This window comes from Drosophila grimshawi, unplaced genomic scaffold (genome assembly GCF_018153295.1).
Source record: "Drosophila grimshawi isolate 15287-2541.00 unplaced genomic scaffold, ASM1815329v1 contig_44, whole genome shotgun sequence".
Taxonomy (NCBI): domain Eukaryota; kingdom Metazoa; phylum Arthropoda; class Insecta; order Diptera; family Drosophilidae; genus Drosophila; species Drosophila grimshawi.
The window spans coordinates 19,123,711-19,139,421 of record NW_025063240.1 but is presented as its reverse complement, the minus strand read 5'-3'; the positions used below and the strand labels follow the sequence as shown (position 1 = coordinate 19,139,421).

The 15,711-nt window shown below is 45.0% G+C and overlaps 6 protein-coding genes across 7 annotated transcripts; 2 read left to right on the top strand and 4 right to left on the bottom strand.

Moving 5' to 3' along the window:
- The first annotated feature begins 781 nt into the window (after nucleotides 1-781).
- Nucleotides 782-3,742, top strand: LOC6556992 (insulin-like growth factor-binding protein complex acid labile subunit). The gene is made up of 3 exons (XM_001983651.3): nucleotides 782-1,028; nucleotides 1,086-1,492; nucleotides 2,577-3,742. The coding sequence occupies exons 1-3, from the start codon at nucleotides 797-799 to the stop codon at nucleotides 3,603-3,605; spliced, it is 1,668 nt and encodes a 555-aa protein (XP_001983687.2). The 5' UTR covers nucleotides 782-796; the 3' UTR covers nucleotides 3,606-3,742.
- On the bottom strand, nucleotides 3,716-5,017 carry LOC6556989 (ATP synthase subunit b, mitochondrial). The gene is made up of 3 exons (XM_001983652.3): nucleotides 4,892-5,017; nucleotides 4,306-4,643; nucleotides 3,716-4,245 (listed from the first exon to the last, which is right to left on the bottom strand). Exons 1-3 carry the CDS (start codon nucleotides 4,917-4,919, stop codon nucleotides 3,871-3,873), a joined length of 741 nt encoding a protein of 246 aa, XP_001983688.1. The 5' UTR covers nucleotides 4,920-5,017; the 3' UTR covers nucleotides 3,716-3,870.
- A 605-nt stretch (nucleotides 5,018-5,622) lies between these two features.
- Nucleotides 5,623-7,999, bottom strand: LOC6556871 (N-alpha-acetyltransferase 60). 2 transcript variants are annotated; one of them, XM_001983653.3, is made up of 6 exons: nucleotides 7,632-7,999; nucleotides 6,952-7,081; nucleotides 6,716-6,880; nucleotides 6,432-6,652; nucleotides 6,216-6,326; nucleotides 5,623-6,120 (listed from the first exon to the last, which is right to left on the bottom strand). In XM_001983653.3, exons 1-6 carry the CDS (start codon nucleotides 7,646-7,648, stop codon nucleotides 5,988-5,990), a joined length of 777 nt encoding a protein of 258 aa, XP_001983689.1. In that variant the 5' UTR covers nucleotides 7,649-7,999; the 3' UTR covers nucleotides 5,623-5,987. The 2 variants fall into 2 exon arrangements, with proteins under 2 accessions (XP_001983689.1, XP_032598766.1); XM_032742875.2 differs by having other exon boundaries at nucleotides 6,432-6,880.
- Nucleotides 8,000-8,228: 229 nt separating this feature from the next.
- Nucleotides 8,229-11,529, bottom strand: LOC6556911 (integrator complex subunit 7). The gene is made up of 2 exons (XM_001983654.3): nucleotides 9,920-11,529; nucleotides 8,229-9,858 (listed from the first exon to the last, which is right to left on the bottom strand). Exons 1-2 carry the CDS (start codon nucleotides 11,378-11,380, stop codon nucleotides 8,323-8,325), a joined length of 2,997 nt encoding a protein of 998 aa, XP_001983690.3. The 5' UTR covers nucleotides 11,381-11,529; the 3' UTR covers nucleotides 8,229-8,322.
- Nucleotides 11,530-11,721: 192 nt separating this feature from the next.
- On the top strand, nucleotides 11,722-14,591 carry LOC6556923 (nibrin). The gene is made up of 4 exons (XM_001983655.2): nucleotides 11,722-11,817; nucleotides 11,877-12,686; nucleotides 12,754-14,363; nucleotides 14,429-14,591. The coding sequence occupies exons 1-4, from the start codon at nucleotides 11,790-11,792 to the stop codon at nucleotides 14,507-14,509; spliced, it is 2,529 nt and encodes an 842-aa protein (XP_001983691.1). The 5' UTR covers nucleotides 11,722-11,789; the 3' UTR covers nucleotides 14,510-14,591.
- On the bottom strand, nucleotides 14,530-15,671 carry LOC6556924. The gene is made up of 2 exons (XM_001983656.2): nucleotides 15,571-15,671; nucleotides 14,530-15,510 (listed from the first exon to the last, which is right to left on the bottom strand). The coding sequence occupies exons 1-2, from the start codon at nucleotides 15,650-15,652 to the stop codon at nucleotides 14,552-14,554; spliced, it is 1,041 nt and encodes a 346-aa protein (XP_001983692.1). The 5' UTR covers nucleotides 15,653-15,671; the 3' UTR covers nucleotides 14,530-14,551.
- Nucleotides 15,672-15,711: the final 40 nt, after the last annotated feature.

The following is a 15,711-nucleotide window of genomic DNA, read 5'->3' as shown; positions in this document are numbered from 1 at the left end:
GCTAAGCTTATTAAAAGCGTTCTAGCCAGATGCTATTTATCTATAGAATTAACTGGGCGAAAGCTCTGTGGTTTTTTTTTTATTATAGTTGGGATATATAAGGGATATCGTGAAGTTGTGCGAATAATGTGAAAGTAAGTAATCGATATAGATGTGATGTTTGAGACTACAGCAAATCTAATCAATTTTAAATTATATTATCAACAAGAAGAATGAAAGGATAATTGAGGATTTTCTGATTGCATGAAAGCCACAATCGTTGAGATATCGCCTGTTGATTATATGGCATAAACAAATCTGAAATACTTATTTGTTTAACAAGATATCTGAGCCAAACTTACCCAATATGCTTGTTATTATGATCCAAATATTTAAACAGAAAATGATAAACGTGGGACTACAATATCATATAGGTTTCATGAGAACAATCGACTGGTTTTTCAAATTTGTAGTCAATTTTAGATGTCTGCAATGTGTCTCCGGCCTACCAGGGTATATCATCTTATATAGACAATGTTTATTCTTTCCGCATTAAATTGAAGTGCAGCACTACGAATTTATTCGAGACATTGACATTGATAGAGGACTTCCCCTGGTCGCAGTGAGTTCTATTCTGGTTTTGATATTGTGGAATTTGCTTTGTTTACTGCTGTCACTCAACGGTCACTCAGCTGTTGAAGCTCTTGGGCCGGGCTTGAAGCGCATTGAGAACCGGCTTTTAACACAAACTTGATTTCTTATCAAAGCTGAAGAGAGAGAGAGAGAGTCGAGACTCGAGTTTTGCAGTCAGTTGCCGATGAGCATTCGAGCTGGAATGTTGCTGTTCTACACTTGGCCAATTCTTTGCCTGCTCTGCTTTGGGTTTTCCCCTGGATTGGCTGTGGTCTGTGAGGCTCAAGGCTGGCGTAGTTTTGAGTGCCGCGAATTGAGCAGCCTGCAGGAGCTGATCGATGTGAAGGCATTTCCCACCGACAACTGGCATCGGTTGAGCATTCGCAATGAGCAAACTGAACTGGCAATCGGCACAGGTAAGCTAGGAAACAGCTAAGTCAACCGTTGGAATCGTGCCTTAATGTCAGTCACAGCTTTTAGTGCACAGAATTTATCCAGCCTGATGGAATTGGATTTATCGCATGTACAGCAATTGCAGCTAAAGAAGAGAGGCTTCTCCATTCTGCCCCAACTCAAGCAGCTGAATATCAGCGGCTGCTCATTGGAACAACTGCTTGAGACTCACTTTGCCACTGAATCTGCGCTGCGGTTGCTCGACTCGAGTCACAACGAACTCACTAATCTGACCAAGGATGTCTTTGTCCATTTACCCAAATTGATGTTTGCAAATTTCACGAATAACTCATTGCAGCAAATCGAGTTGCCCCATCTGCAGCTGCTGCAGCATTTGGATCTCAGTCACAATCAGTTGACTAATATCAGTTTCGGCAACTGTCCCCATTTGGAGCAGCTTAAACTAAATGACAATCAGCTGAGTCAGGTGAGTCATCAACTTCTTCTTCTTCTACGTGCCTCTTACGCAACAGTCTCAATCAAATGTGAATTTAAATATCATCATGCATTGTACACAATTCCCAGTGCGAAATGGGGCATATTAGTTTGCGGTAAAATCGATAAATGAGTTGGCAAATTTAGGAGAAGCTTTACCTCTGGGTTTTTCTGTTGCTTGCGCAACACAGAAATATTCATCTTTTTTGCAATTTTTTAAGGTCAGAGGTTTAGTCTTTTAACAACTGTATTTAATTCTTACTACAGATCTAGATAAACCTTTAAGTGATATATAATTTTGACAGACAGGCAGAATTTTGCTGTAAATCTGCGATTGATCAAGAATTTTGCTGTAAATCTGCGATTGATCAAGAATTAATTAACTATATCGGATCGGAGATGCTCAGCTCTGTCTGTTACATACAATTTGTATACTTTGTATACACCTTTTACCCGTTTGATTGATTACAGAGTAAAGATGCAACTGATGGGATTCCCTTCTTGGTATTTTCTCATTGCATATTCTTATTGGACGCTGCTTACACACAAACGTGCTTATTTGCATGTAGCATCAATGTAAAAATTCACTCAGCATCAGCACCAACATAATCCTCTCTTTTGTTGTCTAACTTTCCTCTCTTAAGAACGCTGCGCATTTGGAGAGTGTCGCAGCGAGCATAATCCAACAAAAACAATCAAAGGGAAATGCAGCTCTCTTTCAACGTTTCTGCAGCTTGCTGAACACTACAAAAATAACACAGCTACTCCATATAAAAATCCTTCGTTACATAATATTAATACTATTTAAGATAATTGCGACTAAAAAGTTTTGCGGTGTACTGCAGACGCTTACTGACTTTGACACCCAAACCAAAATATTAATTGGGGTTTTTATTTTCGAAGTCGAAGTCACTCTCTCTCTCTCGCTCTCTTTAGTCTGCTTTTTAGTTTTGCTGGAGGGATTTGTTAACAGATAAATTGAGTCTGGGGATTATTAGGTAAATTAAATAGCCCTGTTGATTAACAGAATCTTCAGCTGTTAAGATTCAAAATAACTGAAAAACTTAACATTCCAGTTAAATTCAACAACATTTCATGGCCTGCAAGGACTGCTTCACTTGCAGCTGGGTGAAAATCAACTGGTATCAGTTGAAAAGGACACGTTTCAGTCGCTGATGCAGCTGCGCACGTTGAACTTGTCGCACAATCAACTGGATGCACTGCGTCCCCAAGCCTTTGGATCATCGGGCCAGGTGGTGTCGCTGCAACAATTGGATTTGTCTGGGAATAATATACGCCTGCTCTTTGATAATCAATTCCGGCGATTGGGTCGTCTCCAAGTGCTGGACATCTCCCAGAACAACATTGCCAGTCTGAGTGCGCCACATTTTGCGGGTCTGCAGGCGCTCAGGAAGCTTTACCTGCAATCCAACGATATACTCGAGATTAAGGCGCACACCTTTGCGGGTCTCGAGGATCTGGACTCACTGGACTTGTCACACAACAGCATTGAGTCGCTGGACGCGAAGGCTTTTGGCAGCAGCACCTTGTCCAGAATGAAGAAACTCAATCTCAATGGGAATAATCTGAAGAGTCTGCATGCCTTGGCCTTCTCCTCGCTGCCCTTTCTGGACTACCTGTCGCTGGGCAACAATGAGCTGAGCAGCCTGGATGTGAGAATGTTTGCCCCAATGAGGCATCTGCAAAAACTGCATTTGGGAAACAATGAATTGAGTGAGATCAAATCCGATGTGCTGGATAGTTGGAGCAGTGTTAGGGATCTCCTAATTGACAACAATAAGCTGACTTTTCTGCCCGATCTGAATGGGACATTGTTGCAACTGAGGCGCATGGCCATCGAGGGTAATCCCTGGCAGTGCGCCTGCTTCGCTCAGCTGGAACGCTGGCTGCAATCCAAGAGGATTACATATGTGCGTGGCAACACCGGTTTCTACAGCGGAGAGAAGCCATTGTGCGTGGTGACTGCTTCGGATGATTGTGTGCAAACATTTCACGAGGATCGGCACCAGCAAGTTGTCGATGACTTTGAGGATCATCTGAGCGGAACACCATCCTCATTGGAGATTGGTTCAGCTGAAGACTGAGAAGTGTGTGTGAGATGTGAAATAAATAAAGCTTAGCTAATGATGATGATGATTCCATTTGGTATCTCGCTTCCCTTTAGGAGATGCCTCGAGGTTAGAAGAGAGCCTCGTGAGAATTTTATCCGATTGGACATACATTTGTATTGATTTTAAACATTTTGTGGTACATTTTGCCCGTTTTTGTTTTTTGCTACTTCGCACAGATTTTTGTGTGTTTGTGTGTGTGTTGTATTTTTACAAATTAACAATTAAGAACTCGAGTCGTTTATGTGGCCTTAACACGCAGAGCCAAGGCGCTCAAATCGCCGATGCACTTGTTCAGCGTCTCCTTCTCCTGCTGGGGCGAGATGCTCGACAGCACATTGGCCACAATCCAGTTGGCCATGTGCTTCTGGCTGAGACGACGCTCGACGTGACGGCACTCCACCTGGTAGTCCAAGCGACGCTTAACCTCCGAGTAAACGTTCATGGCACGCTCGCGGAACGCTGCCTCCAATTGAAGGGCAATGTTCTCCTTCTTGGCTTCCATCAGCATCAGGGCACCATCGGCGCGCCACTGCTCCTTCTTCTCGTCCTCAATGGCATCGGCGAGAACCTTCAGCTCTGCCTCGCGACCCTCCTTCCACTCACCTTCAATTTTCTACAGATAAAAGGTATCTTTAATGTGTCCATTCAAGATGTGTTTGTTTTAGTTACTTACATCGATCTCACCATCAGCCCAGCGAGCGACGGCTGGACCCAGTTTCTTGACCGCAATGATGGCCATAATACCAAGCGACAAACCGCTGTAATATTCATGCTCCATGACATAAATTTCCTTGGAGCACAGATAGGTGATCAGACCCACGCCGAATGTGTAGGGGCCGGTGACGCCAGTCTTCTTGTAGAAGAACTGGAACCACTCCTCTGGCAGAAAGCCCAAGCGCACCTTGCCGGGATGCTCGGGACGCTGGCGGCGCTCGACGGCACCGCCACCGGATGGGGAAGCAGCGGCGGCAGCTGCCGAACGGCTGGCCACCAGGGTCAATGGGCGCTGAGCTGCACGAAAAACAGTAAAACCAAATTAGTATTTTCTTTCAGTAGTTCAGTTCAATACAAAAAAAGATATCAAATTTTGACGTTTGATTTGCGAATGTTCATCGTGATTACATAAACCACGATGGCAAACTTTGCGGTGCCGTAACCAATTTTCACGGTCGACGTTCGCAGTTACATATACACGCTTAGCTGACGAGTTGCGAGTTAATGCATAATCGACGCTTTTATTTCACTATTTTTGCATTTACCTGTAAGGAGTGCGGCTCTGGAGAACATTTTTGCAATGATGTTTCGACGAATTTATGCCACTAAATTGACGTTCTGTTCCTCACCTACTACGTAGATCACAATAGACCAACAAAAAAATTATCGTTTATATCGATATAATTCTAAACTTCGTTCACAGTAGTGCGCGTGTCGCGTTGCCAGATACTTTTTGGTAAGCCTTGTTGCATACGGTCACACTGTGTAATATGTTTTTGAAAGATGGCGCTTAAATTTTCCGTGTGCAACAACAGGTGATTAATTGTAAATAATAAACTTTTACAATTATTCTTTGGAAAGTAGAAAACACACTGTATACTTAGAATGTTTATGTTTATAACTTTACAAGTTTTTTTTAATTTAAAAATATTACAATTCGCTAAGTAAATTGTGTCTAAAATGAAACATTTTGCATTAAAATACTTTTACAAAATACTATAAAGACAGTGAACATAAATTATAAAAGAAAAAATGAAATATATGGGATTGTGGGATCTCACTAATGCAAACTATATTTTACATGTATTGTTTTAAATCAGTTCTCAAAGCTATTGTGTGCATTTTGTGTTTAATAAATTAGAAATTAGATAAAGCATGAGCATCTTTGTTGGGTTTTGTTTCTTTTCGCTAAACTAACTAAAATGACTGTCTTGTGCGTAGAGGATAATCATTAAATAGATGCAAATTATAAAAGTAAGGAATCGTAAAAAAGAACGTATACAAATCACTTGCGCTATAGTTAATTGTACAGCATTTTTTTTTTAAATAAAAGATGATACGACTATTTACAGCAGGTGAACATATACATATGTAAAAACGTAATAATACATGTATTAGACTATTTTACAACTTTTAACATTTTTCTTATTGTTTTGCTTAAATCTGTGTGTGTGTGTATACAAAACGAAATGATTTGGCTCGCCTAACACTTAAAATGGATGGTGTTTTTTTGTTGTTGTTCTTCGTGTATCTATTGATGATTATTACAGATGGCAGTCGCCGGTTGCCAGTTGTTGGTGTCTCCTCAGTTCTCAGTAAAAAGGCTGATGGTGTTTTGGGGTGGGTTGCAGTCCGTTCGGCTCATTCGATGACATTGAAGCGTGTTAACAGCTTGTGGTAGAACCAACGCACCACACGCTGGACACGAGCAGCAGCCCAAACGCACAGGCTGCCCGTGTGTCGCAACTTGGAGGCATAGTGCTTGATGTGATCTGTGTGACCGAGAGTTAAGGTAACCAAAATATAGCATATACAAAGCATATAAACATAAACACAATGAAAGCATGAGCAATTTTATGTAAAGGATATAATAATGTCCAAGGTGGATGGCCGCCATTTATGTAGGTCACGTACGTAAAACCGTCCTTGCCCTTGCCCCGTATATTGTAGTAATAGGGCAGAAACGAATGTAACGTAAATCTGCAATAAGGTAAACAAGAACAGAAACAGAAATACAAATATAAAGCAGTTAATTAGCTAAAGACACGCAACTGATGGACATTATCGATAATGGAGTTGTGCTACCTTCTCTTCTCGTAGAAAAATATGGCAGGTTGATTTGTTGTCAGCGTGTGCAGAAATATCGCCTTAACCGCATGTCTTTCAATTGTCGTCAAATGATTCATCAGTGCGTCCAACAGCAGCGAACCGATGCCATTCCGACGATGCGTGCGATGAACGCCCAGCGATAATATGTAGCCAACGTCTGCGGTGCGACCCATCGAGTCGGGCAATATGCCTTTGTCCTGCATGGGAAAACCGCTCAGCCTGGTGTAAAACTCATCACTATCACTGTAATTGGCTATTACCTCCTTATTAACATTTCGATACGGTTTGATTTCGGCAACAATTAAACCAATTATGGCCAGATTATAAACAGCAGCTAACGCAAAGAATCGCGTACTTGAGGTAATATCCTCGTACCATGACAGTGGATAGTCGATTGGAAACCATTCTTGGCACAGTGTCCGCACCTGTCAAATCCAAAATATATTGATTACGATTACTATACATTGTGTGGATTGACAATTGGCAGCATACTTACCTCGGTCAGATCGTCGGGCACAAGGAACCTTAACTGAACATCGTTGACGGAGCAAAGCCGGACATGTTCGCAATCGCAGTCGACGCGTGTAATGATATCGTTGTTGGGCGGTGCATTGTGTTTGTTGTAGCTATGGGAAAGACACACAGGCCCCAAATAACCCCAAAAAAGACATATATATATATATACATATCTATATAGGTACTTAATAAATTTAACCAAGCGCGGGGATATCAACTACTGTAAACATACTTAAATATAAATCAAGCTAGATACGTGTGTAGTAGGCGACGGCGCCGATTTCACTTGCATAATTTTACGAGGCGATAAACATGTTAGAACAGTTAGCTTGGCCACGCCGTTGACTAGATACCCTATATACCCTATATACTCTGCTAAAAATCGTTGACTAATTCAGCGTTTGTCATGTATTCCAAAGTTCAAAAAGTTAACTTTTAAGATATATTCAGATAAGCGGACATGGCAACAACAGCTGTATGCGCTCCGCACGACTAGCACATAATACCCGGCTGCAAGTGTTCAACAGGGTAGTCGTAATTTAACACGCACCCCGGCAACACATAGCACAATCGGCGTCGCCTACTCATTGTTAAAGTACAACAGAAAAAAAAAGAAAGAAAGAAGGAGAAATAAAGCGACCCCAGCGCTTTTGTACTCACAGCGTAAATTGTGCCATGCTACCGAAGCTGCTGCTCTGCTGCCGTTGTTTCCAATTAGGGCAATTATGTCCATGGGTTGTGGTTGTGCACCACAGGTTAAGCGCGGAATTTGGTCAACTATTTATATGTTGTTGTTGTAATTATGTGTGATTTGAAATTATACGAAATTTGTATGCGCTCAGTTGTGCTGTGTTATGTTTGTTTTTTGATTTATGTGTGTGTGTGTGAATGTTGCGCCTAATTGATTTTAATTAAAAATCCACATTCGCAACATAGATAAACCCACTTGCTAGCGCTGGCTGCGGGCTTAAGTGCTCCAATCATATATCAAAGATAAAGCGGTCAATAAACCCCATTTAGTGTGAGCCTGTTTGATTCGGGTGTTGAAACACGTCCGCATTTCTTGGTTAAATGAACAACACACAAAATGTCTTTTCTAGATTTCTTTACATTGTTTATTACAACGACAAACGGGAAAACTTCACGGTGAAGAAGAGCACGATTGCAAGTGTGAATCAGCTGCTGCGGCTGCCGCTCACTTGCCATTCACACAAAATGAGGCCAGTGCTGCCACCTAAGCACAAAATGTAGTGTTGCTTGACTGTGTGCTGAACCGGGCACTTCAAATCAGCATTCAAAATTCGACTTTATTTAATATACCTATAAAAATATATAGACAAACTTCGTCTGCTTAGAAGCGCCTGGCTTGGCTGACGGCCTGCGAAGTACTCGGGACTGGTGGCGCTGCTGGTTTCGTTGGATCATCTAGGACGCGTACTACCATCGAGCTGGTGGGACCCGTGCACCAGGTGATTCCGTGCTCGTCAACAACGAACGTTTCCAGCGTCACCTGAAATTGGCCACCACTCGATATGGGCAACAAAAAGCTGCCCGAGAGGAAATCCCGTTGCGGCTTAACAATCTGATTGAGGGTCACCGTGTCGGGATTGGGCAGCTTCACCAACTCGTTAACTGGCCGCGGCGTCATCAGTTGCGACGTGAGACTCAGTTGCACAGAATCCACCCGTCGAAAGTGTTTCTGCTGCTTGCTAATGTGTTGGAGTACACCCTCCACCTTGATCACCAGATTACTGCCCGACTGCACAATGACAGGCTCTGTGGCGCTGCGAGGCTGTGGACTGACCGACAGCTTGATCTGGGTGGACTGCAGTATCTGGAAGAAGTAGCGCGGCAGGCAGAGTGGCGTCTTTGTTATGATCTCAATCAACGCAAAGATCACATCCAAATGGCGATTGCTGATCGTTTTGGCATTCGGTGGCTCTTGCGGTAGATTTTTCTGCATCTGCTCCATGCGCTGGCAGCTGGCGGCAAAATAGCGCGTCTCCGGATGATTGCCGGTGGTCAGAAATATGGGTGGCTCCGGCGGCGTCGCATAACAAATCGATTCAATAATGTGCGCAAAGTGAGCGCATTGAAATTCAGCCACTTCGAGAAACTCCAGGGTGACATTGTCCGCATCGAAGGAGGATTTGTAGAGGCGTGCGTAGGTCTCCTCGCATACCTTTAGCGCCTTGACCAGTTTGCGCAGCTGATTCGTAACGTGGCCAAACTTTTGCAGATAATCCCGCGAATTCTGGGCCAAGCTGCCCGCAATTGCCGGCGGTGGCACAATCACTTGGGCATTCTTCACCGTCACGGCGAGATGAAGAGTCTGCAGAAATTGTGCACGTATCTTCAGATACTCCAGCTGAAAGCTGCACGGATGCTGGGGCGAGGAACAGGCACGCATGCTGGCCAGCGCCTGCTGGTAGAGATTGCTGGCCGCCTCCAGCCGCCTCATCAGTGGTATCAATGGCTCCGGTGCCTCGCTAGGCGCATAATTATCCCGCATGTAAGTGTACTCCAAGCCATAGTTGAGTATGCATTCCGCCTGCGAGATCTGAGCGAGTGCCACAAGGAAGTAGTGCATGTGGTCACTAATCACAATCTGCGACACCTTCGTGTAGATGTGCGCCGCCACATAGTGATGGCCGTAGCGACTGGCTGTGCGTGCAATCCGATAGAGAGTCCAGCAATTGACACGCTCGATGCACTTCTCAAAGCACTGCACCACCGGCTGTGGCAGATAGCAACCCATTGTCGTCTGACAGACCAAGGCACAGAGTATTTCCACGGTGCGCAGCAGCTGCTCCGGCTGTTCCTCCCTGTCCACCAGTTTGTTCAGCTTGTACAGAATGAGCGGCAGTCGCGACATCATCGGATTGGGCTGCAGTGTGGAGATTTCCATTAAGGTTTATAGCAATCGAAAGATCTGCAGAAAAACTTACCTTTGCCGGCTCTGGTTCATCCGTTTCCATTGCCGCCTCATCTTCCAGACCCACGGACGTGGAGAAGGCATATTTGCGCAGCTGAAAGTGCTCGCAGAGTCCAACGGATGCCTCGCAAATGACTTGCAAATTCGCCGGCGGATAGATGACATTGTCGCCCAGCGTATTGGTGACCATCACAATGAAATCGGCGCCAAATTCTGCATTCGCTTGCGTTATGCGTATGCCATAGGCAAGGAGGCGACGCAAATCCTTGGTGAACTCCGCGCGACGTGCTGTGCAGAGCAGCAGACCCTCCATGTGCAAGTTGACCATGTCGAGTATGACGTCCACCTGGCTAAACTGTCGCTGCAGCCCAAAGGAGAGAAGGGCGGCGAGTACAGCCATGGCCTGCGTGGCGGCCGTGTAGTCATCCAATTTGCTGATGCACTCGTTGCACAGACGGAGCAGGGCGTCGCGATGCTCGCACAGCAGATGCTGACAGGTGAGTGGACACTCACTGAGCTTGAGTAGAATGGAGAGGAAGAGGAACTGCTCGGAGCCATTTGTGCAGAGATTAAATTTACTGATGAGTGCGCCAATTGCTGACTTTGGCCAAGCGTTGACACTCTGCTTGCCGGCGAGCTCGTTGAAGGAGCGCAGCACCTGGATGCGAACCGGCATACGCAGATCCTGCATAAAGTCTAGCAGAACATTCAGCTGGCCAGGCACCCCAACGAGCGTACGTGAGGATAACTGTGTCAGCGTATTGATGATGGCCACCACGAAACTCTGTGCCGGATATTTGGGCAGCAGCTCCAGGCACAGTTTGCTGACCAGCGCCGCCGTATTGGCATCATGATGCATGTGCCGCAGCACTGGGATCAGCAGCAGTTTCATCGGCACCGGTACCTGCAGTGATTCAATCATGTCGGAGATCTTGGCACACATGCTGATTGCAAATGAGCTCGACTGGGCCGCAAAGCAGCTGCTCGCATAGATGGCCGCTTCCACCTCGACGGTATCGTGGCTATCCAGTGCACGACGAATCGCATGATGCACTTGCGGCTTCTCTGGTATCACTCGAGACACGGCGCCCAGTGTGCGCAAGAGCAGAGCACGCGCCACTGGATCATTCGAGTGCATCACCATAAAAATGCGACGCACAAAGTTGTCAATATTGAGAATCTTATCGAGATGATTCTCGCTCTGCTGGCAAACGCGCAACACCCAGAAACGCAACAGATTCGAACCGCTCACAAAGAACTCGGCCAGTTTGATGAACGATGAGTTAATCAGTATAGGAAACGGATATTTCTCAAAGAGACGCGGAAATCGAACAATTGCCTCACATTGGATGCCCTGCTTGGCGCTGCGGAGTCCCTTGTCCAGTTCCATGAGCACCGCATTCGAGTCGTGCTCGTTGTCGTTGAGGAACGACTCGTTGAACATGCTGACACGCGTCCCCGTTGAATGTGCCATTTTAACAATGTTTATGCACTTACATTTAATTAAAAAACAAAATGAGCAAACAATAAACAGAAACCTGTGGCGAAAACAAATGCAATCGACCGGTTGCCATTCACCTGTTAACGTACGGGACAGTACGCAGCTCAAGCCGACATGCTTCAACATATATATTTGCACATTAATGTAAATTAAATTGAACAATAAAAGTAATTTAGAGTAAAAAAATATAGCTAAAATTACTTTTAACAGTTTGGCTAAGATGTTATTACAATACTTTTATTAAAATACTTTAATTTGCGTACAAGCAAAATCTTAACAGACCTGCTGAGCACTTAACATAATTTTGACAGTTCTGTAACTGGTTCTGTTAGATGTTTTGTGCTTGTGAAATTGCGCTCTTTGTTTTTAATTTATTAAAACTATGTTTGTGTTAAATAAAGTGGATAATGGTTTGTTAATAGTCAAAAATACATTTATGTTTTGCATAGTTAACCGTATCTATTTGCAGAGAGTGTAAAATTCATTTTGCTGCCGGTTAAGGCGACATACACCGTCGGACGCTTGTCGACGGATTTGATATTATCCGAGGATCTGAGCATTAGTCGCACCCATGTCAGCCTCTGTTTGTCTAGCAATGAGCTCACCGTGGAGGATCTGGGCTCCAGGTACGGTACTTTCATCAACAGTGGCATCGAAAAGAACAAGAAGATGCCGGCAAAGACACCAACGCCTCTGCAAATTGGCGATAAAGTGCGCTTTGGGGCCCTCAAGAACATCTGGCAGGTGTCACAGCTGAAGCTGACAACAACTGGATCTGCCCTAGAGGGCATGGGACTACGTGAATTGGATCAGCTGATGAGGCCACTCGGTGGCGTTACATTGCAAAGCTGGACAGATGAGTGCTCGCATCTGACCATGGACACGGTGTCGATTACAGCCAAACTGCTGCATGCGCTGCTCGAGAATAAACCGATTGTTCGCGTTGACTTCTGGCGCGAGATGTTGAAATTCGCGCGGCGTATTAATGTCACCGAGGATTGGCCACAATCCGAAGACTTTGCGCCCGCCCAGCCATCGGATATGCCCAGCATCAGGTGGCGTTCCGAGCGCACCAAACTCTTTGTCGGCATCACATTTGTGTTCATGAATCGCAAGCATCTCGAGATGTACGGCTCGGTGGTCCAGAAGGCTGGCGGCCTGTGCAAGGATCTCAATTTGGGTGTATCCAAGCGATTTCTGACGAAAAAAAATGTCGTCGTCATACAATATGTGAGCTCAACTCAATCGCAAGCCACCGAAACTATTTCCAGTGTACAAGGTCTGCTTACCCCACAAATTTCCATCTAAGTTTGCTTCTTTTTAAACTTAAAAATATATATTTTTAGCTATTTTGGAGCAGGCTGGACTGCGTTTGATACCCGACTACGAGATTGGACTTGCCATCTTGAATTGTTCGTTGGACAAGTTCTGTAATCCATCGCATGTGGCAATAGAGCACTCTGTGACCACAACGGAATCAATGAATTCATCGATCTTGGTACCCAATACGGAGCGCACTCAAACCGAACATTGTAATAAAAATAGTGCAACCGAGTTTGTTGTCCCTGAATCCCACAAATCGCAAATCTATGGACTGAGTGTGGGTAGCGAGAAGCACGAAAAATCGGAATCAGCACCCAAGGAAATGTCATGCACCACAAGGCGGCGAAGCAAACGTAATAATCCCATATATGTGGATGACTCCTCGGATGACGATGACACAAAGGACGAGCAGCCCACAAAGAAAGTTAAAAAAGCACCTGAAAGTATTGTCGTGGAGTCCTCAGACGAAGAACCAATTGCACGACGATCAAAGCGTAGAGTTGCTAATGTTGTCGACTCTGACGAAGATCTGCCGCTGGAAAAGAAAACCAAACAAAATGCCAATGTAGACATCGGCTTGAGTCTGGAAGATGAAGCAGCGCTAGAGAGTATAGCCAACTCAGTGGAAACGCCTATTGATGAGAATTTGGTTAAGAATAAATCAAAAGTCGAACGACAGAAAAAGACTCCAGTTATTTCAGCCAGACGCTCAACTCGTGGCAATCCACAGCCGCCGCAGGAGGACGAGCCGGCGGTAATTTCGCCACGTCGTTCAATGCGTGGTAAACCAACAGCAGCGAATGTTATGCGTAATGATAAAGATGATAGTTCACAGGACGAGGAACTGTTTCAATTCGAGGCACATACTTCAGCTGCAGTTGTCCCGGATCGTGCAGTCTTCAAGCCAACTGAAGCTGACATTGCATCCAATGACAAATCAGCTGATAAATCGGTCAGCAAGCCAACTAAAATTAGTGTGCGTAATTTCCTAGAAAAGTCCCAAAAACATGTTGCAACCCAAAAAGTTGTTGAGACTCCAGCTACAACGCAGCCTCGCAAGCGTCTGTGTCTGGAGGTGCTCAAGGATAATGACGGCGTCGATCTTGATAATCTGTTCCAGTTTGGCAACAGCAAGAAGCCAAAGACAGCATTTGGAGCAGATAACAATGATGAGGACTTATTCAACTTCAAGGAACGTGCTCAACAGGAGCAGAGCAAATTGGAGCACAGCGATGCCGATCAAGATTCGGTCTGCACAGAGCCATTCAGACCGGAAACTAAAACGAAATCAAGGTATATAGTGCCTAAGCCAAAGGAACTACCTCGAAAAATAGATACCAGTGGCTGGCTATCGTGTAGCGGGCTACACGTGGATGTCAAGCCGGAGCCCAAATCAGAGCCGGATACAATGAATGCTGAGACAGCTCAGCCAACCAATATTAAAGTGGAACTCGATGATGATGCTTATGATGAGAAGCTGAACCATGACAAATGGCTAGCAGGCATTAGGAATGGCATACAAGTGCGCATGTACAACTTGAATATCAGTGTTCGCAGCCAGGACGAAACGGATGCGGCGAATATAACTGCCAGCAAATACATTGGCCGCAAGAACTTTAAAAAGTTCATCAAGGTAAATTAAAAAAGATGATGCCATGCCAGATTTATCGATCCATCTCATTAATCCTTCTCTTACAGACAAACAATGCGCACCCACAGCAGCAAATTCTGGGCCTGAAGCGAATGCAGCTGGCCGACGGAATCGTTGTGAATTTGTAAGTGATAAGTATAAGCATATGTTCCGTATTTATCCTACTCTTGTTATATTTTGCTGCCAATAAATTTGCGAAATATGTTCAAAGCTTTTGCGCTCTCCCTTGACTTGAGTTTGCGCTCGAAGAGCGTCTTTGCCGCCAGCCATTCGTGATTTTGTATTGCGTTCGTCAGGCAGCCGTTGGGCGTCTCTTTGCGAGCTTTGGATTCGCGCTGAATGAAATGTTTAACATCCTCTACGGTTATCAATGAGTCCAGCTGAAATGTAATCTCTTTTGTTGTTTTTGTCTGGCGTGCAATCACCGTGCCCACATCCGCTTTGGCCAGCTGTTTGGCCTTCTCTACTTTCGTCACCAGCGGAGGTGCCTGTGGTGCTTGCAGTTGGATTGCTGCAGACATCACTTCATTGGTTTGATCTGGCTGAGTTAATTCAATCTGACGCAGTTTCGCTGGCAGTTCGTAATTCTCGGGCAGAAAATTATGCTTTTCCACGTGTGGAAATCTGAAGCGATGTGGCAGCAACTTGTCATACAGCGTTGCACAACTGTTGGCCTGCAGTTGACTCAATTTATTGATTTTTGCGATGGCTGCAATCAGCAGTGTGAGAATCTCCATGAAGAAATTGTTGCGCAGCATTTGACCAAAGTATTTGGCAGCCGCCACACAGCAGTCGTGGATGCGCTCGTGCAGTCGATGGAAGGCAATCAGCCGCACTAAGATGAACTCTAAGCTGTTACGGGTGGGCATCTCGCCGGACACTTCGTCATCGCAGGCATCTGGCAAAGCACCGCGAAAATGCTCCAATTCACGAGGTAAATCGAGTCGCAGCAGCCGACAGAGTGTCGCATTTAGTTTGCAGACCGCACGGAATCCTGGCATGGAGCGGAAGGAGTTCTTTCGGCGTGCCATCAGACGCCCAATTAAGGCGGCAGTTTGATTGAATTCCTGCCCATTTGGCGAGGACAACTGTTGCAGATAGCGATTGATGACCACAAACACATCCTTCGCTGGAGGAGGAAGTGAACACTTACGGCATCATTTTAACTGAGAATCATAATCGAACTTACCAAATCTTGTTTCGCTAACATGCAAAGTGACAAGCGGTGGCTTTTTTAATTCAAAATCGTTCCAAAAACATGAACTCGCCATGCTCTTGCAAAAGGTAAACAAGTTAAATAATTTATCGATATGTTCGATTGCTCTGTGCG